Below are 23,980 nucleotides of genomic sequence, written 5' to 3'. Positions count from 1 at the left end.
GTTGCTGTTTTTTTTTTAAAGAGTCAAATCTAACAATGATATTTTCTCTCTAGTTTTTGTAATACTCATCATGATTGATTATTTCAAAGGGTAATATGAAAAATTTCAAAAGCCATTCAAAATGAAATGATTTTTAACTGAATTTAGCTGAAAAGTTCAATATAATTGTTTTGTGGCTTTTTAAAATTTATTTTTATTGGGGAACAGTGTGTTTCTCTAGGACCCATCAGTTCCAAGTCGTTGTCCTTCAGTCTAGTTGTGGAGGGCGCAGCTCAGCTCCGAATCCAGTCGCTGTTTTCAATCTTTAGTTGCAGGGCGCGCAGCTCACTGGCCCATGTGGGAATTGAACCAGCAGCCTTGTTGTTGCGAGCTCGCACTCTAACCAACTGAGCCATCAGGGCTGCCCCTCTGGCAGCTCAGCTGCAGCTCATTGTCTTCAATCTAGTTGTAGAGGGTGCAGCTCACTGGCCCATATGGGAGTGAACCCTGTTGTTCAGAGCTCACGCTCTAACCAACTGAGCCATCTGACCGCCCAATATAATTTTTAAAAAATATGGACGTGTAATGAATTTACATGACATCCTTGCTCCAGGGTCTTGGTAATCTTCCTTATCATTCCATTTTTAGTGCTGCTGAAGTGAACACTCTATAATTTTTATCACACACACACACACCAGTAAAGTGCTAAACTTGTTTAAGATTAGGTATCATTGACTTATCAGATAAGGCAGAAAACTTGCAATCTGAGCTTTCTGATTGACTGATTTTTCTGGATGACTTTGGGCAAGTCATTTAAACCCTTAGCTTTGGTTTCCTTATCTTAAAGATAGGCAAATCCATTCCTTCCCTAGTCTGATGTCATAGGGATGTGGTTTTAAAGAAAAGCAAAGTGCCAATATTTTGAGCTCCTGAGAGATGAGCTCCATCGAATTCAATGTGTATCATTCCTACTCTAGTTCTCCCTCTACTCTAGGGAGACATTCTACGAAAGTCTAGCAGATGATGCTGGCTAATTAGATGCCTATATGTTTAACTAATGTGTGAGTTCTCTTTGCGCCTGACACTCTTGTATGGCAGGAGCGGTCCCAAGGTTCTATCTGTTTATTAATCACGCTCTTTAAAGAATATCTATAAGGTATAGAGTCGGACGGTGGGTGTGTCATGTATGTAACTACACTCAAATATGTGTAAATAGCAGACTTTTCTTAATAAAAGTTGACATACTTTTTAAAAAGTTGGTGATTTGATGGGAAGAAAGAACTATTTATATTTGGGAAAGCCTGTTTTCTTTAGAAAGTGTAGAATTGTTGATTCTGTAAATATGATATATTCCCCAGCTTCAAACATAGGTCCCAGGCCAAGTTAAAATGTTATACTCATATATAAACCAAGTTCCATAGTATCGTACAACTTTCTTAATACACAAGGTCAAGGAAAGTGTGGTGATTTAAGGAGAGAAAAGGCCATGGGTTTTAGAGACATACACCCCTGAGTTTGCATTCTGGCAAATTTATTAACTGAGCTTGTTTGTTAAAAGTCTTATAGAATGAGAAGACTGTTACCTCCTGCCTAGGGTTATAAAAATTAACTTTTTTTTTCTTTTTTGTAAAGAGAATAGAAACGTTCTTGGGAATTGGAGGGCTGTGGACGATGCCACTAAATATGAGGTGTGATCAAATAATACAGTAAATGTTTAAAGAAAAAAAACATTTATTATAGTAAAAGACACATTGGCATTAATCCCCCTCAAAATACTTCCCCTTGTTTTTAACACACTTATCCCATCATTCTTGCCACTTTCTGAAGCAGTTCTGGAGGTCCTTTTGACAGTGTCTTTAGTTGCGCTGTTGTGGCTGATTTGATGTCCTCAATCATTCTGACTTTGGGGAGGAGCCAGAAGTCACATGGTGCCAGATCCGGTGATGAAGGTGATTGAGGACACACCACAATGTTTTTACTTGACAGAAATTGCTGTTCTAGAAGAAATGTGTGACACGGAGCCTTTCCATTGTGATCAACAAATATGGTGAATGCTGCTGCCAACTGCCATCCAACAGAAAGACAGGGATCTTCAATATGGGAAGCAGTGAATCGAATTTTAGTAACAGTGTGTGACAAGTTTCAACTTGTTCTGTGCAGTCAATCAGGTGTGAGCTATGGTTGAGAGAAGGTGTGTTTTAATGTGTGTCATAAATCATTCTCCATCAACGCTCTGTGTCACACATCGCTTCTGGTACACGGCAATATCTGTCAAATACAAACATTACGGTGTGTCCTCATCCCCTTATTCACCAGACCTGGTACCTTGCAACTTCTGGCTCTTCCCCACAATCCAAATGACTCAGGACATCGAGGCAGCCATGACAGCACAACTAAAGACACTCACGAAAGAGGACTTCCAGCACTGCTTCAGAAAGTGGCAAGAATGATGGGATAAGTGTGGTCGAAGCAAGGGGGAGTATTTTGAGGGGGATTAATGGCAATGTGTCTTTTACTGTAATACATTTTTTATTTACACATTTACTGTATTGTTTGATCATACCTCGTATTTAGGAAATTAGGAAGTGAATTTTAGCTCAGTCTTGGTTTGGAATATAAGGCAGAAATTCTTAAGATGATAAAAGAAGCTGCGTTTTCAATTGGTGAGGGATCATGACAGAAATGGAAAATTAGAAGAGGGAAACAGAGAAGAAAGCCAAGGGCTTATGAGAGAATAAAGAAAAAGTTATGACATAAAACACAGTATTCTCCATTTCTGGCATCATTCTTCACTAATTGAAACCTCCACTGAACTAATTCCCTTCATCAGGTTCCTCAAATGCCTATACATGAATACCAACACATTTCTTAAAAAAGGGACTAACTCTAGTCTTTGTCCCTGATCCATAGCAAAATACATTTTAGTATAAAATCTATAAATCTTTAGTTCTGAAGGAAACACTCCGAACCACATACAAAGTTTTTAATTAAAAATTTGAATTATTCCTATCCTGCATATTAACAGTATATAGGGGAGAAAAAACTTTTTCTCTACACTCTTATGTTCTGTATCTGAAGGCTGTGAATTAAACTGTAAAAAGACAGATTATCAGGAGAAAAGGATGCACATATTTTATTTAAAAAGAAACAAAATATATACTATATTTTATTGAATTTTATTGGTTTACTAGTTTCAATTTTACATGCGTGGGGGCTTCACAGGGAAGAAGTGAAAACCCAAAGAGGTGGTTAAACCTGGGAGCCTATAGCGACAAATTGTGGAGACTGAAAAAGGACTTTATTTTAAAAAGACTATAAATATATATTCAAATATAGTCATGTCTAAAGGCATAGCTATGGCTTTAGACAAAGGAAAAGGGAGGTGGACTCCTAGGGGCAGTAAATTGTGGGAAAGGGTTGTTTAGTAAGGTTTGTTATGCAGACTCCTCTTGGTGTCATCTCCAGTGGTTAAGAGTCTTCTCCTCTTCCTGGTGTGGGAGAGTGGGGCACCTTTACAAATGGGAAATGTATGCCCTGCTTTTAGGCAGATGGAAGAGGGCAGAGTGCTCCTCCTGGGTCGGCTGTTTCGGAATTGCCTTCGGCTCAAAATGATCCTTATGTCACAATGGCATACTTTGGGTTGGCATAATTTGATCCCCATGGAGTATAATAGTGGGAAAACATATTATATTTTAATAAGACTATTCTATTTGCTCATCTGGGGATGGTATCTACAGGCATTCAGAATGGTCCAGTGTTTGACATACTATCGGAGACTGTCCTACAATACAGCTTCTAACAAAACTGGACTGTGCTGAACCCCTAGTAATAGGACTGTTTCCCTTTATACCAAGAAGATTGGGAAAGCACCAAAATCTGCATGTGGCGTGTGCCCAGGCTGACTTCGCAGAGTTCATGCAGTAAGACCTAAAGTTCTAATGAGGTTGTCTAAAATGGAAAAACATGTCAGCTGGGCCTGTGGTGGTTGTATATGTGCTAAGTGTGTCCGTGACAGGATCAAGCCTGCTTTCCTTACTGAGGAGCAGAAAATTGTTGTGAAAGTGTTGAAGGCACAATCACAGTGTCAGAAAGCTAAGTAAAAAAAAAAAAAAAAATGAAGCTTTTTTTGAGTAACAAAAACAATTAAAAGGCAAAAAAAAATAAAAAAGACTATACTATTTAATATAGACTGAAAAAGGACTTTAAGTCCTTTGGCTAAAGGCATAGGTATGTAAGTATTTCATCCCTCAGTTACCACTGCTTTGAAACCCAGCAAGCACTGCTCTTTGTACAACACACCTTCTTCTCATTGGTTTTGTTTGCAAGGTGAACCTGTGATTATTGCTTTACAAAGCAAACAGGCGGCTCACTGTACTCCCTCTAGAGCAATGAGGGTTGTTTATAGTCCTTTCATAAAACAATGCGTATCATGAATGAGACAATGATTGCTTCACACTTACCGATTATTAAATATTTTTCCATTCTGGTTTTTCTGTCCGCCAGCAGCAGCGTGCAGGGTCAAAGACAGCTGGCCTCCCATGTCAGTGGTCTAGGATGGCCAGTGAAGCCACGAACATCCCAAGTCCTGTGGTGCGCCAGATTGACAAGCAGTTTCTGATCTGCAGTATATGCCTGGAACGGTACAAGAACCCCAAGGTTCTCCCCTGTCTGCACACTTTCTGCGAGAGGTAAGCCTCCTGGGGGCACGGAGGAGGGAGTCTCACAGACTGGCCTTCCATAAAGGGTTCTTGTCAGAATTCTCCAGTTAACTACAGGAGACAATAAATCTTTTGTGCTTCTGGTAGAAATCGAGAAACATAATCACGAGTTGCCAATAATTTACTTTATTTCAAGTATTTACAAGTGAGAAGAAGCAATTTATTTCCACAGGAAATGGAGCATTAAATATTTTAAGATTTAAGATATTAAAAAATGTTTTCCTTTGTTCTTTGTGAAACAATTTTTTGCCAACTACAGTTCTCTTACAGAGGATCTTTGGTGAAGGCCAATTAAAAATCTATCATTTCCTCCCATATAACAAATCAGGTAAGATACCTGGATATATGAGGATTAATTAAAAGGAGAGAGCTTCCTTCCAAATATACTTCAGAAGACACATACTAATGGCACATTTGAATATTGTGATGTTTCAGATGGAAAAAAATGACATATATATATAGGTATATATATATGACATAATTATAAATTACCAGAATAAGCAGGTTGCTGTATGTGAAAATATACTTCCTTATTTATCTTTTTTGAATAGTATTTTTTCCATTGAGTTAATCAGTTATCAAAATACGTCTGTATCCCCTTGTTCAACCTACCACATAAGCAATTAAGCATAAAAAGATTGTTAGTAATTAGTTTATCTATTGCCTACTTTAAGTATTTCTATAGTATGGTTATATTTTCTTTTCTTAAAAACAAGCATGGTTATTATGTTTTATAACATGTTAAATATATTTTCTGTTATCATTTAATACACATAATTAAAAAGCATTGCTTCTTGTTATAGAATAGGAAGTTAGTATTTCCAGTGGCTTCAGATCAATGCTAATTACATCTACCATCCAATTTAACATGTATTAGTGGTCTGATTGAGTGTGCTTTGAGTGGATTTACTTTGGAGGGTCTTAACTGCAACAGAATAACCACATTTTTGGTGGTGATGGATGGAGGGAGAAAGTAGATTTGTTACTGGTAGTTGTGGTTTTGTATTTGTTTGTCTTGCTTTCTTTGTTGTGAGGTTTTTTTGTGTATGTGGACACAGACTTTTTGTTGTTTGTCTCAGTGGTAGTATATAGGGTACCAATACTTTTCACTTTATTCATTTTATACTTTGGCTGCATTTTCTGTCATAATTTTTATGTCAGTACTTTGTGATTCATATTCCAAGATGGCTAAATGGACGAGTAATTTTTGTTTTCCTCTCACTTAATAGGTGTAGCTAAAACATGAATACCAGCTAATTGTTCATGTGTCCCTGGGCTCACATGGTAAGATCATTATTTGATTTGCAGCAGTTGATATAGCCTGGCAGTCTTTATCTATGGTGCTGAGAGCCACTCAGTCTGAGCTCGGCAGAGCTGCCCTGTTCCCCAGTGTTCAGTGCCCAGTGGTCTGTTGTTTGGCCCCCATGTCCTTGTTCTGACAGGTGAGAAACAGCACTTCTAGTCTTCTGTGGCTCTGCCCCCTGCCCTGTCTGGTAGGTCCAGCCCTACCCACCTAGATGAGATGGAGGTGCTGCTCGTTGCGACAGGAAGAGGACACAATTTGGGGGGTAGTCATGGGTTTGTTTGGGAAATGTTGAGTTTTAGAACCTGTGAGACATCAAAGAGGAAATGTTAAGAAGACAGTTGGTGTACAGATCCGGGGCTCAGAGGAGATACCTGTGGGAAGAAATATAAACATGAGAGTGTTGTGCTTTAGCCAGGCACACGGATATAATATCCCAGGGACAGAAGAGTGGTTACAGTGGAGCCGGGATGAATTCTGAAGTGCACGGACTCAGTGGAAACAAAAGGAGGTCTGACAATTAAGTTCGTGAATTTGTTGCAACGATGTTGCTAACCTTTTTTGATATCAGAGGGATTATTCATTGTGAATTTGTAGCAACTGGACAAACAGTTAATCAAGGTTACTATTTGGAAGTGCTAAAAAGGCTGCATGAAAAAGTTATACGACCTGAACTTTTCGCCAACAATTCATGGCTCTTGCATCACAACAATGCACCAGCTCACACACGGCACTGTCTGTGAGGGAGTTTTTATCCAGTGAACAAATAACTCTATTGGAACACGCTCCCTACTCACCTGATCTGGCCCCCAATGACTTCTTTCTTTACCCGAAGATAAAGGAACTGTTGAAAGGAAGACATTTTTATGACATTCAGGACATCAAGGGTAATATGACAATAGGTAGCTCTGATGGACTAGGCGCTGGCATCGGTGCATAGCTCCCCAAGGCGAGTTCTTCTAAGGTGACCGTGGTGATATTCGGCAATGAGGTATGCAGCACTTTTTCTAGGATGAGTTCGTGAACCTAATTGTCCGACCAGTAGGGCAGACAGGAGAACCAGGTGAGTGTGGTTTCATAAGCCCAGGGAAGATAAAGTTTCAAAAAGGAGGTGGGAGGATGGGAGCATTGTGATCAAATTTGATGAATGCTGCTGAGAAGCCTAGTAAGACAGGACTGAAAAATGTTTGTTGGATGTAGATTTCATTAGAGACCTTAGCAAAAGCTTTTTCTTTTCGGGTATTTATTCAGCCCTAGTTATTTCTGTGACATACGGAAGGTCAATTAACCTCCTTGGTGTCAGGTTTCTTATCTGACACGCGTGTTCCAATAGAAGCAAAGGAAGGGATATGGGACAAAATCATTGGTTTTCAAATTCTGTTTGGCCAACAAACTGGAAAACATTGTATAGTGTAGTTATTTGGAGTTTAGACTCTGGTACCAAATTGCCTTGGTTTGACTTCCTATTCCACCCCTGTCCACCTAAGTCCTTTGGGCAAGTAACTTACCCTCTCTGCCTGAATTTCATTATATGTCTAAAAGCTATCACAATATCACCTTCTTCATAGGTTTGTTGGTAGTTCTTTGAATTTAATGGGCAGAACATATGTTGGTCATTATTAGTGATACATTTCACTAATTAAATGAATTACTTTGATGTCTGTTGAGGTGAGGCAAGAAGAGAGCATGTCGGTGTGACTCTGGGTGTCCCATTCCTGCTTCAAACAAAACATTTCCACTACTGTGATGTGTTTTTAACCGCCGAGATCTGCTTACGACTTAGTATGTAAAAAGAGTTTCAGCGCTAACAAAAAAGTGTGATGTGTTTCTCCCACAAACTCATGAACACCAGACTAGATATTCTAGACCAATGCTTCTCGCCTGGGATCTGATTCATTAGGCTTGGTGTGAGACCTAAGAATCTGCATTTCCTCCAAGCTCCCTGGTGAGACCAATGCTGCTTGTCCACTTTAGTCTGTGTAGCGACAAGGCTCTAGAAAACACTACCAAAGTCAATGACAGTATTCTTTTTTTTTTTTTAATTAAAATTTATTGGGGGTGACAATGGTTAGTAAAATTACCTAGGTCTCAGGTGTACAATTCTGTATTACATCATCTATATATCGCACTGTGTATTCACCACCCAGAGTCAGTTCTCTTTCCACCACCATATGTTTGATCCCCTTTACCCTCATCTACCATGCCTTTCCCCCCTTACCCTCTGGTAACCACTAAACTGTTGTCTGTGTCTATGAATTTGTGTTTCTTGTTTGTCTTGTTCCTTTGTTGCTTTCAGTTTTATATCCCACAGCTCAGTGAAGTCATACGGTTCTCGACTTTTTCTGTCAATGACAGTTTTCTTTTCCTTGACAGGGCCAATGCAAATACAGGTTACCTCTTAGTTTCAGAAATAGCCCTTTCCCAGTGAAGGAAACTACAAAGGGAGTTTCTGCAAAGTAGCCCGGGTAATCGCTGAGAACGTGGATGGTACCTGCGATTGTAGCTCTTCTGTTCGGTGAGTGCACTGAGCTGACAGTCCTGCTTCTGCTTCTGCCACAGGTGCCTGCAGAACTACATTCCCGCTCACAGTTTAACCCTGTCCTGCCCAGTGTGCCGCCAGACCTCCATCCTGCCTGAGAAGGGGGTGGCTGCGCTTCAGAACAACTTCTTCATCACGAACCTGATGGACGTGCTGCAGCGAACGCCAGGTAGCAACGTTGAGGAGTCCTCCATCCTGGAGACAGTCACCGCCGTGGCTGCGGGAAAGCCTCTGTCTTGCCCAAACCACGATGGGAATGTAAGTCACTGCCTGGCAGCAGGACTGCTTTGATTTGGGTAGGCTTAGGGCACTCAAAGTTTCCACCTGAAAACAGAACTCCACCTGGAAAAGATTAAAAAAGATTTCTGCCAGCCCACAGAATATTTTGCCTGCTTTCTTCCTCTGACCAAATTTATTTATATACTGAAATCAACCTTCGTTGTGTCAACTTATAAGGCACATATTGTTGGTTTCTGAGGAGACCAAACCCATAACTATTCACAAGCTGGGCGTACATTGACCCCCATACACATCTGTGTAATAAATTATGGATAAAGATTTAATACTGGTTAAGTTCTGCAAATTGGGGATGTTTATTGAAATCTTAATTACAGTTCTGTGAGAGACATTTTTCTCATGCTCTGTTAGACCCTATTCCTTAATCATAAATCAAATTTGGAAGATATGGGAGTCCCTGAGCATAGATTACAGATTCTGAATTCCAAACATATTTCTTGCTACTAGAAAGTACAATGACTGTTATAAACTCAGTGGGACCTGAGTCAAATAACGGACTTACAATGGCTGTGTGACCTGAAGAGGCAGGTTATGTGGTGGCTGAGAGCGCGGGCTGGAGAGTTAGACTTCAAATCCTGCTCTTCAGTGTATTCCCTGTGTCAGCGTTTCCAGTTTATTAAATTCTCTGTGTCTCACTTCCTCATCTACGAAAATGAAGTAATAATAGTATTTACCATAGAGGATAATTGGGCGAGTTAAATGTTTAAGTCCTATCAAGCATATAGAAAGCTCTTGATAAATGTTAGCTATTAAAATTATTTCTAATTAATCACTTTATCTCCTTTGTTCCTTATATGATGACCACTTCAATAGTGTTTGAAACTGCTCATAGTATAAGGCTCAGGTATAATAAGACAGGCAAGCGACAAAAGATGGTTGGAGCAAAGCCGTTATTATTGGCCATCACTCCTGTTTATGTGCCTTAGCTCTGAGCATTCTCTCTGCCCAGTACAGTGCAGCCTCACAGGTCTAGAACTTGCCATGTGGTGTCCCACCTCGGGGCCTGGCTGTTCTCTGTTCCTTATTCCTGGAGTGCTCTTTGTTCTCTCTCTAAGTGGCTAGCTCATTGTCATCCTTCATGTGTCAGCTCAGATTTCTCCTGCAGAGCCGTCTTCTCTAACAGCGCTAAGGCGGGCCACCTCTGACACCAAGAGACCCGCCATCACATCACTTTCTTGATCTCCCTCATGGCATTACTGCCCTCTGCATGCCTTCATCTGTGTGTTTGTTGACTTCTTGATCTTCTGGCTTTCCTTTTGGAAAGTGAGCTCCAGGAGGGCTGGGACCATGTTCACCATTACACCTCTAGCGATAAGCACAGTATCTTACACATGAAAGTGTGGAAATCGTCGGAGACCGGCCCGATGAGAATAAGCAAAGGCTCTGTGTTCCCAACTTGCTATAACAAGGAGTTAGGCACCGTCACTTGTGTTTTGGCAGAGAGTCAAAGGCAGGCAGAGGAATGGGAAAGCTCTATAGTAGGAAAGAAAGGGAAAGCTTCAGGTGTGCCCTGATGGAATGGCGGTGGCATGGAGAAGCTGGAAGCCGGCTACCTGGAAGAGGGGGCATCCTGTGTGGTTGGTTAGGGGTACATATTTGGCTTTCTCTGATTGGTCCTAAGTTGGAAGTGGGGACAAAAATTAGGGGTGCTATTAGTAATCAAGTCCTAGTTTGGGGCCAGTTGTTATGGAAGTTATTTAGCTTTTTGGATTGTTACTAGAGGTAGCAGTCTGACTGCCTACAAATGTGATTTATAGCAGGCTGACTTCCTGGGTTATTTACTGTAGATATGGAGTCAGTTTCCTGGGTAACTTGTGAGTGAGAGTACTAATTTTATATATGGCCTGGCCATTGTCCATTTGTATATTTAGTCTCTGGAAAGTTAATCAGTACCTATTTGTTGAACGAATGGGCCAGACACCATGCTTAATTTCTTACACACCACTCTGCAAAGTAGGAGTTAGTGACCTTCGTGTTATAGATGAAGAAACAGACTTGAGCAGTTTAAGTTACAGAGCTAATTGACACATCATAAAAGCTAGACCAGGAGGAAATAGCACCCTGAGCTTTTTGGGAACCAAAAGAAAGGAGACATCAGGGATTACCTATCTTTAATTGAAAGCACACCAGACTATCAATCACTATAAGTTTTTCATGCACTGTATTATAAGGGGAAATTACCATGTAACTTTTGTAAAAGGAACTTTCAGTGATGCCTTCAAAAGCAGTTTGAGTATTCTCCTTATGACTATTTCTCACACTGTCTCTTAGTGAATACTGAGTCTGTCTCCTTCTAGAGCTCACATTCTAAATACTAGACGAGGAGGACATTTTTAATCAGGTATAAGGTATTACAGTGTCATCCAGGTATGGAGCTCTCTGGAGATCTGACTTGATAGGGGTGTTTTAGAAACATGAGGAGGCCTTCTGTAGACACTGGTCTAAATCTGGGATGTGAAAAGCAATCATATAGATTGAGAAATAGTGACAACTAGAACGATTACTTCAATAAGTAAAGGTAAGTGTGTTGTGGAATTCAGGAAACAGCTTGTAGCTCGGTGCTGCTAGAGCACGGAAGTGGGAGTAGGGGTGGGGTGGGAACACAGGTGGGCTGGAAAACTCAGGATGGGCCTGGTAAGATAGATAGGGAGAAGTGGTGATGAGCTATGAATGCCACTGAGAAAATATTTGACCTAAATTCCATACGCAGTGGGAAAGCATTACAACCTTTAAGGAGGAGATGGATATTAGTGGCATTACGTAGAGGAATGGAGTAGCAGAGACTGAAGGCTGTGACATTAGTTCTGAGTTTATTGAGTTGTCCATATTGGAGATGATACAGGTAGCACAAGAATAGCATCAGTGGACTTGAAGAAGGAAGGATGACTTTCAGAGAAAAGAGTAAGTACTTTCACTTGAGAATCTGCCTCCCACAAATTAAAAGGCATATGCTGAAGATAAGCTCTTAAGATGGTGAGAATTTGAGCAATTAAACTTGGTCATATACTAGGTCACAAAAATTGCTACATTTTTCCCAATGTGTAAACCAAGTTCCTACACCCCAATGCACTCAAATTGCATAGTAAAATATGTTAGGAAGAAACCCCAAATCTTTTTTAAAAGCTCATAATTATTTAATCAAAGAAAGAAAATAGCAAAATTAGACATATTACAAAATATTGAAAGTAGAAACCTTCTCTGTTAAAGGCACAAGGTAAAGTTAAATCTGTACTCAGGAAATTTTATAGGCTTAAGTATTTATTTAAAAAGAGTTCAATTCAAACTATTAGGAAAACCAGTTTGGAAACAGTTAGGAAAAACAGCAAGATATATGGAACATAAAAGAAGAAAAAATAAACAGAGTTTGAAAATAATAAAACAGTTGAATAAATCTAAGAGCTGAATTTTTTAAAGTAATGAAATAATCTGATGAAGCAATGAAGGGAAATATAGATAAATCAAAATAGGACTAATAGACCTTAATACAGATACAAAGATTTTTAAAATAAGTAAATCAATTCTATGTGCTAAAGGCTAATATATTGAAAGTCTGAATGAAGTAGGTGATTATCTAGGAAATTACAAAAGATCAAGAAAACTTGAGCAGACTGATAATCTTGAAAGAAACTGGTAAAAGTTAATTTAAAACTGAATTCCTTTAAACCTGTATAAAACAGATATGATTCATAGCATGTATACTTCTGGATCATAAGAAAAGATAGAAAGCTGCCCAATTTGCTTAAGATCTATTCATAGCCCTGGCACTGAAATCTAGTAAAGGCAAAATAAGAAGTATTAATCATTCATTTTATGAAAGTAGCTGTAAAATTCTTAATTAAAATACCCCAGCAAATTCTTACAATGTAGAACTTTTAAAAATTAAGAAAAATGGACAAAGAACTCAGAAGATTCACAGGGAATATATAAGCAGCTAATAATCATATGAGAAAAAAAATTGCTGAGCTTCACAAATAGTCAAATATTCTCAAGTTTGCTACAAATTTTAAAAAAGATAACCTGTGCTGATGAGGGTATGGTGAGATATTTTTATGAGCTGTGGGTAGGAGGGTAAATTGCTCTTCAAACAGTTTACGTCAGTTTGACAAAATGCAATGTGTGTTTTTATGCAACTTCTTATCCTTTAATCCAGCAAGTTCACTGATGGACATATTTCTAAGGAAATTGCTAGAGATTAGAACGAAGATTTGATATAAGAACATTATTGAAAATTTTATATTATAGTAAAAATCAGAAATAATCTAAATGTGCAATTTTAGAGAAATGGTTAAATTATGGTAAGCCATAAAACTGATAATTGGGTAGCCATTAACACTGATGTTTTGGTAACATACAACATTTATGCCAATATGTGAGTATTCTGGTATGTTTTGTTTGTTTTTTAATTAGTATATATGTAGTATAGAAGGGAGATAGGTATTCTATGCAGAAGGGACAAAGTGGCACAGAGAATGGAAAAGCAGAGGGACTATAATTTCCTATATGATCCCAGAGTTCCAGGATCCAGGAAGTGGTGGGTGATGGGCTAGAGAAGTAAAAGGGCCAGGTCTTGGAGGACACTGGATGCCATTTTGAGAAACTTGAGTCGGTCCTAAGTCATGGGGGCTATGAAAGGATGAAAGGATGTTAAGCAGTGGAATGCTCAGGTTAAGATTTGCATTTTGCTCATTTCAGAGTAACTGGAGATGTGATAGGGAGGGAGGGTAAATTCTAAGAGAATGGGCCTGAGATAGGGAAACCACTTGGGAACCTGCTGGAATAATCCACAGAGGGACCTGATCCAGAACAGCCAGAACAAGACTGGAAAAGGGAACTGTGCAAGAGTTGATCGGCTGGGTGGACTGATGGGGACAGCATGACTCCCAGGTACCTAGCTTGGGTTCTTCCTGAGAAAGTGGTGGTGCATCCAACTGAAATAGAGGTTGACTCTTTACAATTACTGTGCATTTTTAGAAAAAGGAATTTTCTAACAAACTTAGAGAAACTTGGAGAACGAAGTATGTCCTTAGTGCCTGAAGAACAAACACCAAAGAATTCCTAAAGATGTATTTCCTGAGCACACCTCGCAATAGAGATCCTTGGATGTCACAGGCTGCTAAGCAGAAACTCGGATACTAATTCCAGCAAAATTAAAGAATTCTTTGGGTTAAAACTTTACCTTGTCTCTCCGCCAAATGCATCACATCAAATCACGCTACAAATGAAATTTATCTAAAGAGTTTGATCCTCCTTGAAGGGAATGAAGCTATTTAAAGTATGTTTTTTGCACTTTCTCTATGTGAGGTCATTATGATTCTTTGAAATCATAGAATTTATAAACCAGCAAGAGACCTTGGAAAATTAGCAGCGTGTTGTCTTGAATCACTCTATTGTTTCAACATAGATTGCAGTTCACTGCTGCTGCTTTGAAACAGGGGTCCTCATTGCAGATTCATGCCAAATGCATGCAATATTACAGATAAATTGCTGCAGTTAATTGCCATGGGTAAATCTTTAAAAACAGTTCAAGCGTCTGAAGGTTAATAAAATCTGGTAATTAACAATAAAGCAGGATGTTGCTGTGATAAACTGCCTGGTGCTGATTAACACATGTGGATGAAAGCCTGTCATTTACTTTAAGTGCTGTGACACAATCTGTCTTCTAATTAAACTGCCATGGCGGCATTGTCCAAATACAAAGAGAAACGGGAATAGCGGGTCAGTGATTTAAGAGGTTCTTTGCACTTAAAGTAGACACTGGAACTCATGCCTGGGCAGTCCCAGAACAGGAATGATCATTAAACCTCTCCCCCACGCCCACCCCCCCTGGTTGCTTGCTTAGGCCTTCCTAATGAGGATGTTATGAGGAGGTGCAAAGGAGAGATCCTCATTCAGAATGCCCTGCTAGTAACAAGTTCCCACTTCCGAAAGCCTGAGGGTTGCCTGCAAGGCCCTGACCATCCTTTTCAGCAGTTAGTAATGCATATGGTCCTGGCCATCTTCTTTTCTAATGAACACAAATGGTGACTATCTGTCAACAGCAATCAGCTCATCCTGGCTTCTGGCCCACCCACCCCTGGGAGCAGCAGCAGCATCTCAGTTCAGGATGGATGAGCTCAGCAGAGTCGCACCTCACACAATTAACTTTCAGCTGGAGTCAAAGCTGTCAGAACCCAAGCATAAGCACTTGAGAATGAATAGTTGTTGACAATTCAAAATGATTTCAGGGCCTCTGCTTCCCAAGCAACACTTAGGATCCTGAACCAGGAGCAATAACCCAGGTCTGCTGCTGTCTCTTCAAAGTTGCAATCAACTTTTTCTTTTAATTGAAGTAAAAATCACATAACACAAAATCCAACATTTTAACCATTTTAAAGTGTTCAATTCGGTGGCTTTTAGTATATTCAGAAGGTTGTGCAAACATCACCACTATCTAATTCCAGAAAAGTTTAATTATCCCCAAAAGAAACTTTATGCCCATTAAGTGGCCACTCATTCCCCACCCCCTAGCCCTAACCTCTAGCAACCAACCAGTCTGCGTTCTGTCTCTATGGATTTGTCCAAATGGACACTTGATATAAATGGAATCTTACAGTATGTGGCCTTTTAAGTCTGGCATCTAGCGTTTATCATAATGTTAATCAAGGTTCATCTCTAGGGCAGCCTATATCAGAACTTCATCCTTTTCTATGGCTAAATAATATTCCCTTGTCTGCATATACCACAATTTGTTTATCCATTCATCAGTTGGTGGACATTTGGGTTGTTTCCACATTTTGGCTATTATGAATAATGCTATGAAGAACATTCGTGAGCAAGTTTTTGTGTGGACATGTTTTCAGTTCTCTTGGGGAATTGATAGGTGATATGGTAATTCTATGTTTAACTTTTGAGGAACCGTCAACTGTTTTCACAGCAGCTGTACCGTTTTACATTCCCACTAGCAAAATATGAGCGTTTGGATTTTTCCACATTCTTGTCAACACTTGTTATTATCTGGCTTTTTAAGTCCAGCCATCCTAGTCGGTATGAACTAGGTCTTGCATCCTACAACTTTGCTGAATTCATTTGTTAGTTCTAATTGTGTGTGTGTGTGTGTGTGTGTGTGTGTGTGTATGTGTGTATGTTCTTTCCCCATGTATAAGACCATGTCATCTCTTAATAGAGAAATTCTTACTCCTTTCTTTCCAATTCAGATGCATTTTATTTCTTTTTCTTGCCTAAATACACTGGCTAGAACTTCTAGTACACTATTGAATAGACGTGGCAAGAAACACCCTTGTCTTGTTCCTGATCTTAGGGGATCACCATTAAGTAAGTTAGCTATGGATTTTGTAGATGCCCTTTAAGCTGATGAAGTTCCTTGTATTTTTAGTTTGGTAAGTGTTTTTATCAAGAAAGGGTGTTCGATATTGTCAAATGTTTTTTTTCTGCATCAATTGAGATGATTCTGTGGGGTTTTCCCCCTTTATTCTGTTAGTGTGATGTATTATATCTATATTGATTTTTGTATGTGAACCACCCTTGCGTTTCTGGGATAAATCCCATTTGTTCATGATGTCTCATCCTTTTAATACGTATGCAGCTGGATTCAGTTAACTAGTATTTTGTTAAGGAATTTTGCATCTGTATTCATGAGGGATATTAGTCTGTAATTTTCTTGTAATGTCTTTGGCTTTGGTATCAGGGTATTGCTAATGTAATAGGATGAGACAGGAAATGTTCCCTTTTCTTCCCTTTTTTGAAGAGTTTCGAAGTATTGTTAATTCTTTAAGTGTTTGGTAGAATTCACTAGTGAAGCCATCTGGTCCTGAGTTTGTCTTTGTTGGAAGTTTTTTGAATATTGATTCATCTGTGTACTGATGATAGGTCTATTCAGATTTTTTATTTCTTCTTTGAGTCACTTTTGGTAGTTTGTGTGTTTCTAGCAATTTGTCCATTTTATCTAAGTGATTGGATTTCTTGGTATATAACTATCCATAGTGTTTGTCCATTTTGTTGATCTTTATTTACAAAGAACCACCTTTTGGTTTCATTGATTATCTCTATTGTTTTCCTATTCTCGAATTTCCTTATCTCCACTATCATCTTTATTTCCTTTCTTCTGCTTGCTTTGGGTTTAGTTTGTTGTTCTTTTTCTGGTTCCTTAAAGTGGAAGCCGAGGTTATTGATTTGAGATCTTTCTTCTTTTTAATGTAAGCATGTACATTTATAAATTTTGCTCTGAGCACTGTCTGTCATATGTTTTGGTGTGTTGTGTTATTTTTATTCATCTTAAAGTGTTTTCTAATTTGCTTTGTGATTTCTTCTTTGATTCGTTCTATGTTTAAGAATATGTTATTTAATTTCCACATATTCATACATTTTCCAGATTTCCTTCTGTTATTGATTTCTAATTTCATTCTATGTGGCCAGAGAAGATACTTTGTATGACTTCAATCTTTTTACATGTATTGAGATTTTTGTTACCTAATGTATGGCCTATTCTGGAGAATGTTCCACGTGTACTTGACAAAAATATATATTCTGTTATTGAATAGAGTGTTCTGTACACATCTGTTAGGTCTAGTCAGTTTACAGTATTGCTCAAGTTCTCTTATTCTTTGTTGGTCTTCCATCCAATTATTTATCATTACTGAAAATGGAATATTGAAATCTCCAACTATTACTGTGTACTGTTTATTTCTCTCTTCAATTCTGTCAGATTTTGCCTCATCTATTTTGGGGATCTGTTTTGGGGAGCATATGTATTTATAATGGTTATAGTTCTTGATGGATTGACCATTTTATCATTATATAATGTCCTTCTTTGTCAGTTATAATAACCTTCGTCTTAAATTTTGTTTTGTCTAATATATTGGAATAGGCACTCCATCTCTTATTTGGTTACTATTTGCATAGAATATCTTTTTCCAACTTTTACTTTCAACCTATTTGTGGTTTTGGATCTAAAGTGAGTCTCTTACAGACAGCATACAGTTCACTCATTCAGCAGTGTTATTAAATACCTACTATGTGCATGGAATTACCTAAGCTCTAGATGAGAGAGTTCCTGTGCTCAGTAACTTAAAATCTCATAAATATTTCGTAAATGGGGTGTGAATAAAAGTGCTTTGGTGCGTGTGTTCACTTTGTGAAAATCCATCAGTCTGTATTAGGATGTACACCATTTTCTGTAGGTGTATAATACTTTAAGAAACAGATCCCACCCCCACCCCCAAAGTGCTTTGGGAATTCAAAATTGGAAGAAGTTATTTTAAGTTGAAAGGATAAGCGGAATACCTTCCCAAGGAAACTAACTTTCAGTCTTTATGTTATATTATTACTGAGAGTTCATAATAATTGGGATGAAGTAGTTTTATTTTCAGGTAAGCAAATGCTATCAGTGTCATCACCATTACTACTTATTAAGAACTTACTATGTACCAGGCAACGTCTAACTTCTTTGTGCATATTAATCTACTGAAGGAAGTAACTTACTCTTGTTGTCTCCATCTGACGGAGGAGAAATGGAAACACAGTGAGGTTACATAAGTGGTGGAGGCAGGCTGCAAACTGCTCAGTCCAGCTCTTCTCTTATCCAAACAGTAGCAGTTCTCAAAGTGTGGTCCAGGAGCCTTCATGGGTCCCAAGACCCTTTCACAGGGGTCCACATGGCCAGAACTATATTTATAACAATACTAAGACTTTATTTGCCTTTTTGCTCTCATTTTCTTAATAGTGTACAGTGCAGTTTTCCAGAGACTGTACGATGTGTGCTGTCGAGACAGATTGAATGCAGAAGCAATACTAGAGTCCAGCTGTCTTCTATTAAGCTAGACCCTGAAGAGAGTTACAAAAATGGAAAACAATGCCATTCTTCTCATAAAATATTTTGTTTTGCAAAATGTATTTTCCATAAATTATATTATTCATGTTAACGTTTAATGGCTTTATTATTGCTTTTAATACATTAAAAAATATTTAAATTTTTTCTCTGTTTCAATTTTTAAAATGATAAATACCTATAGGTGTAACTCACATAAACCAAAGCACTTTGCAGTCCTCAATAATTTATAAAGAGCATAAAGGGGTCCCGAGACCAAAACGTTGGAGCACCACAGCCCCCTCGCCCCCGTTCTGCCTTAATCAAGCAGCCACAGAAAAGCGGGTTTTGTGGCCCTAGTAGCAGCTTTGGAGTCCAGTCCATCTCTGTTTGAGGTCTGGCACATAAAAGTTTATCTTTCCTTTTTTCCTGTGAAATTGGACATAATATTTCCAACATCCTGGGGAGGAAATATTCTGACATCCTGGTGAGAATTAAGTGAGAGATTGCAAGTAAAGGCCGGGGGTATAGTAAGCCCTCCGTCAGTGGCACCGATCCTGGAATTGTTCTTGTGTTACCCACAGGTGATGGACTTTTACTGCCAATCTTGTGAGACCGCCATGTGTCGGGAGTGCACTGAGGGGGAGCATGCAGAACACCCCACAGTGCCCCTCAAGGATGTGGTAGAGCAGCACAAGGCTTCCCTCCAGGTCCAGCTGGACGCTGTCAACAAAAGGTGCGCATACCTCTCTCTGGCTCCCAGCTGGGCACCTCTGCTTGACGCTTGGCCTCAGGGTCTCTTATCTCAGTGGGACAGTGGGTTCATGTCACCTAAATAAATTCTTCTCTGATGGTGGGTCTGTAGTCATAAACTAGTGAGTGATGAGGGATGTCCCCTGCCCCTTGGTAAAGTTCCCCTTATGTTATGAGTGGTGGCATTTTTATTTTAGGACCTTAGTATGACTAAATTAATAAAATATACTCGAGGAAAATAATCTCCGGGGATCTCTGAAATTGGTGCCTATAACCAGCCTCTCTGAGGAGCCTTTCTTAGTTGCTGTGCTTGACATACTTACAGACCGATTGTCAGCTAACTGGCTCCTCTCTTCTTGAGCCCAGCAAAATGGTATCAAGCAGAGAATGCTCAATTTTCCTTACGTTTCACTGCTGCCAGGCTCTTTTCTTGGCATGGAAATAAAGGGCCAGAGTACTGTGTGATGCATGAGAAAGACCAAAGGGAGGAAATAAATAGCCAGCTGAAAATAAATCTCTTTACCAATAGTGGTAATGCTAAAAGTGTGGTTATTCTATGCTAATTAAAAGAACTTGGGAACTTGCAAGAAGTTCCCAGGCAACTCTACGTTTAGATAAGTTTTTCACATGATTGGGGAAAAAGACATAGCTGTATATTTAGAACAGTGGTTCTCAGCATGGGTGATTCTATCCCCCCACCCCCACCCCTCCAAGGGACATTAGGCAACGCCTAGAGACAATTTACTGTCACAACTGTGTGTGTGGGGGTGCTCTTGGCATCTGGTAGAGGACAGGATGCTGTTAGACCTCCTGTAATAGACAGCACAGTCCTTTGCAACAAAGAATTATCTGGCTCAAAATACCCATAGGGTCAAATTTGAGAGAGCCTGGTTTACCGTGTGAGGAAATCCATGGGGTTTGGAGAGCTTCAACGCTTTGTACCATTCATGATAAAAATTAGATGACTAAGGTAGATTGAAATAGTCATGGGCACTCAAAGTCTCTTCTCTCAAAGGCTGTAATTATGTCTTATTCCTTTTGTTGTTCAGTTATTACTTTTGAAAGATGATGAAAGGCACTGAAAGTGCTTTTTGACAAAATACAGTGTTTAGATATGTAGATTGTTTTACTATTTCTAGGTTGATGTTAAATAATAATGATCTCGAACAACTGTTTTCCAGGCTCCCAGAAATAGATTCTGCTCTTCAGTTCATCTCCGAAATCATTCATCAGTTAACCAACCAAAAGGCCAGCATTGTGGATGACATCCATTCCACCTTTGATGAGCTCCAGAAGACTTTAAATGTGCGCAAGAGTGTGCTACTCATGGAACTGGAAGTGAACTATGGCCTCAAACACAAAGTAAGACTCCAGCTGTTCTCACAGATATCCTGGAAGAGACACGATGTCTGGGACGCTTCTTGGCACTAGCTTACTGTGTTCTAATAGCAGCAAAGGGAACACAAGTGGGCCCTTACGTGTCACTGTTGCACAGTTAACAGGAGTTGTCATTTAATGACATAGCCATCTTTTTTTTTTTCCTTCCTGTTTTCAGCTAAACTCTGATTCTGTGACTTTAAGTCCTGATTTATAATTTGACACAGGCGAGGTTGCATATAAAGGAATGCTTTCAGGACTTAAGGTTAAAGTGGGCTGTTTTTCCTCCTTCATTACAACGTCTAATAGCCTTTTAATTGCTCTCTCATCCACACTAACCTGTTCATCTACTGCAAAGTAAACCCTGACTGCAGGCTTTGTTTCACTCTGCATGTCTGAGCACAAAACCAAGGAGGAAAAGCTTCTGAGGTTCAGGTGTGGAGAGTTTTCTTTTGTCTGGTTTCTGTTCCTTTCAGTGGTGACAGGGGAGCTTTGGACATTGAGAAAAGACACTGAATGATGAATATTTCAGATGTCAGGCATAGCAGTCTGTTCGCCAAGCTCTTGGTGGTGATGTTTGTACTGGGTCCTGTCAAAAACACATGGCCAGGAAATATGTGTGTGGGAGAAACAGGGCGAGGCGAAACGGAAAGAGAAGGTACTGGGCATGCAGTGTAGGATGATGCCTTAGAACCGGATTCACTGGGTGGAATTAAACATCCTTTGCTGAGTGGGCAGGTGCAGAAACGGCGCTGGCCCGCGGAGAGCACAGCCCAGCGCGCCGCTGCATTCTTGTGGCTGCGCTCTCGAGCTGCAGGAAGCACTCACCCGGCTCGGTTTTGCCCACAGGTCCTCCAGTCGCAGCTGGATACTCTGCTCGAGGGGCAGGAGAGTATTAAGAGCTGCAGCAACTTCACTGCGCAGGCCCTTAACCACGGCACCGAAACGGAGGTGCTGCTGGTGAAGAAGCAGATGAGCGAGAAGCTGAACGAACTGGCGGACCAGGACTTCCCCCTGCACCCGCGGGAGAATGACCAGCTGGATTTCATCGTGGAGACCGAAGGGCTCAAGAAGTCCATCCATAACCTTGGCACGATCTTAACCACCAACGCTGTGGCGTCCGAGACGGTGGCCACGGGCGAGGGGCTGCGGCAGACCATAATCGGGCAGCCCATGTCCGTCACCATAACAACCAAGGACAAAGACGGGGAGCTTTGTAAAACCGGCAATGCCTACATCACTGCGGAGCTGAGCACGCCCGATGGCAGCGTGGCCGACGGAGAAATCCTCGACAACAAAAACGGCACCTATGAGTTTTTGTACACCGTGCAGAAGGAAGGGGACTTTACTCTCTCTCTGAGACTCTACGACCAGCACATCCGAGGCAGCCCGTTCAAGCTGAAAGTGATCCGCTCAGCGGATGTGTCGCCCACCACCGAGGGCGTGAAGAGGCGCGTGAAATCCCCGGGAAGCGGTCACGTAAAGCAGAAAGCTGTGAAAAGACCCGCAAGCATGTACAGCACTGGGAAACGAAAAGAGAACCCCATCGAAGACGATTTGATCTTTCGAGTGGGTAAGGAGAAGGCGGCGCCTGCAGGCTGAGCTTTGGGTAAGGGGTAGCTTGGGAGAGTATTGTCTCAAAGAGGAGCATTGCAGGTCAGAGCTTCTACCTGGAGGTGTTGGGAGACACTGGTATATTTTATTAGGTGAGCTTATGCAGTCTCTTTCTCTGGAGATATTATGATTTATTTTCCCCCGCCCCTCGTCCTGCTTCTCTCCCTCCACCTCCCTCTCTCCTCCTTCCTCCTCTTTTTTAATGCTGCATATTCATTGCAGAAAATTTGAAATGAAAATAAGCAAAAAAAAGAATTAGGAAAAAAAGCACTCATAATCTGGAAAACTGAAAGAACATGTTGGCAATCTTTTACCCCCTGTAGGAATGTCTTTAGAGTACTGCCTAAGCCAAAAGGCAGAGAGATCGCTCTATCAGATAACTTCCTGCGTTTCTCTGAAACCTGCCAGCTCAGGCTGCACTGTGGGCAGAGGGTCTGTCACTGCTTCTGTACTCCTGTAAATGCTGGACATGGTGCATTGCCAGTTGTGGTCACCTCCAGTGTGTGTAGCTAGCTGGAGAGCAGTCCCAAAGAGGGGAGGGTGCAGGGAAACCTAGAGAATGGAATGGGGTGGGGGCAGAAGCAAGAAGGTGCAGGATGAGACAAGAGATTTGGGTATGTAAATAGCCCTTCCCTTCCCTTCTCTGATTTATTGCCTCTGATTTTATTTATTTAGTTAGTTAGTTAGTTTCAGGTGTACAAAACAGTGCAACAGTTCAACATTTATCATTATATCCCTCACAGAGTGATAACCCCCTGCCCCCCATCTACTTCCCCTCTGACATCGCACACAGCCATTACATTTCCACTGTCTCTATTCCTAATGCTGTACTCCACTTCTTGTAACCATATATATACATATAGATATAAAATTGCAGTTGACATTCATTATTGTTCAGCTTCAGCTTCAGGTGTACAATGCAGTGATCAGGCATTTACATCATCCCTGAGGTGGTCTCCCTAATGAGACAAGTGTCCATCGGATACCCGACAAAATCTTTACAACATTGTTGATTACATTCCCCAAACTGACTTTTGTATCCCCGTGGCAATCTCGTGGTTACCGATTGTGCTTTTTAGTCCCCTCACCTTCCTCCTTATCCTCACCCCCAGATTTTTTTTTCTTTCTTTAATATGGAAACAAAAGTTGATTGAGACTAATGTATTTTCTTGTGTTTATTTTCTCAATAGAAAGCAAACTAAATACAAACCACAAGCAATCTGACAATTCTAAAGCAAAATGTCTCCATTTTAGTTACTGTATCCAAAAGTAGCTCCAGCCTGCTTCTCTTTCTGCCTCTTCAATCCTGCATGGCAGGAGCTCTAAAACCACACTGCATGTGTATTAACCGGCATGTGTAGAAAAACAGTTCTAATATAGATTGGGGAAACCTTAGCTTAAGGGAAGGAAACAGATTTTTTTTTTTTTTTTTTTTTTTTTTTAAGCTGCAGAAGCTTTAGAATCTGCTGATGTGCACTTTAAGTCTCCAAGGCAGGGGAGGGATAACAGGCAGCACTTCCAAACTTTCCTGACCAGAGAACTTTCTCCATGGTACAACGGGAGAAAATAAGACTCCTTGTAACATTCTTGGGCAAATA

At 40.2% G+C, this 23,980-nt stretch overlaps 1 protein-coding gene, 1 non-coding gene and 1 pseudogene across 18 annotated transcripts in view; 2 read left to right on the top strand and 1 right to left on the bottom strand.

The window, feature by feature from the left end:
• TRIM2 (tripartite motif containing 2) overlaps positions 1-23,980 on the top strand; it is a 134,071-nt gene that overhangs the window by 76,766 nt on the left and 33,325 nt on the right. For 9 of the 17 annotated variants that reach the window (XM_074338427.2, XM_019722550.3, XM_074338425.2 and 6 more), the window contains exons 2-6: positions 4,486-4,667; positions 8,560-8,797; positions 19,223-19,374; positions 20,573-20,753; positions 21,618-22,341. In XM_074338427.2, the coding sequence (XP_074194528.2) occupies positions 4,534-4,667; positions 8,560-8,797; positions 19,223-19,374; positions 20,573-20,753; positions 21,618-22,341 (1,429 nt within the window). In that variant the 5' untranslated portion in view covers positions 4,486-4,533. Of the gene's footprint in view, positions 1-4,482; positions 4,668-5,926; positions 5,982-8,559; positions 8,798-19,222; positions 19,375-20,572; positions 20,754-21,617; positions 22,342-23,980 lie in introns of those variants that run through there. The other 8 variants (XM_074338431.2, XM_074338424.2, XM_019722519.3 and 5 more) reach the window with 2 other exon arrangements.
• LOC148755287 (U6 spliceosomal RNA) lies at positions 547-649 on the bottom strand. Its single transcript, XR_016019118.1, has one exon. It is a non-coding gene; the product is annotated as a U6 spliceosomal RNA (small nuclear RNA).
• On the top strand, positions 1,865-4,474 carry LOC141572737 (large ribosomal subunit protein eL34 pseudogene; annotated as a pseudogene).

The sequence above is a fragment of the Rhinolophus sinicus genome, chromosome 15, assembly GCF_057876585.1.
Source record: "Rhinolophus sinicus isolate RSI-liver-muscle chromosome 15, RSI-T2T, whole genome shotgun sequence".
NCBI classification, from domain to species: domain Eukaryota; kingdom Metazoa; phylum Chordata; class Mammalia; order Chiroptera; family Rhinolophidae; genus Rhinolophus; species Rhinolophus sinicus.
Note: the sequence above shows the minus strand (reverse complement) of the source record. Positions and strands in the feature narration are given on the sequence as shown.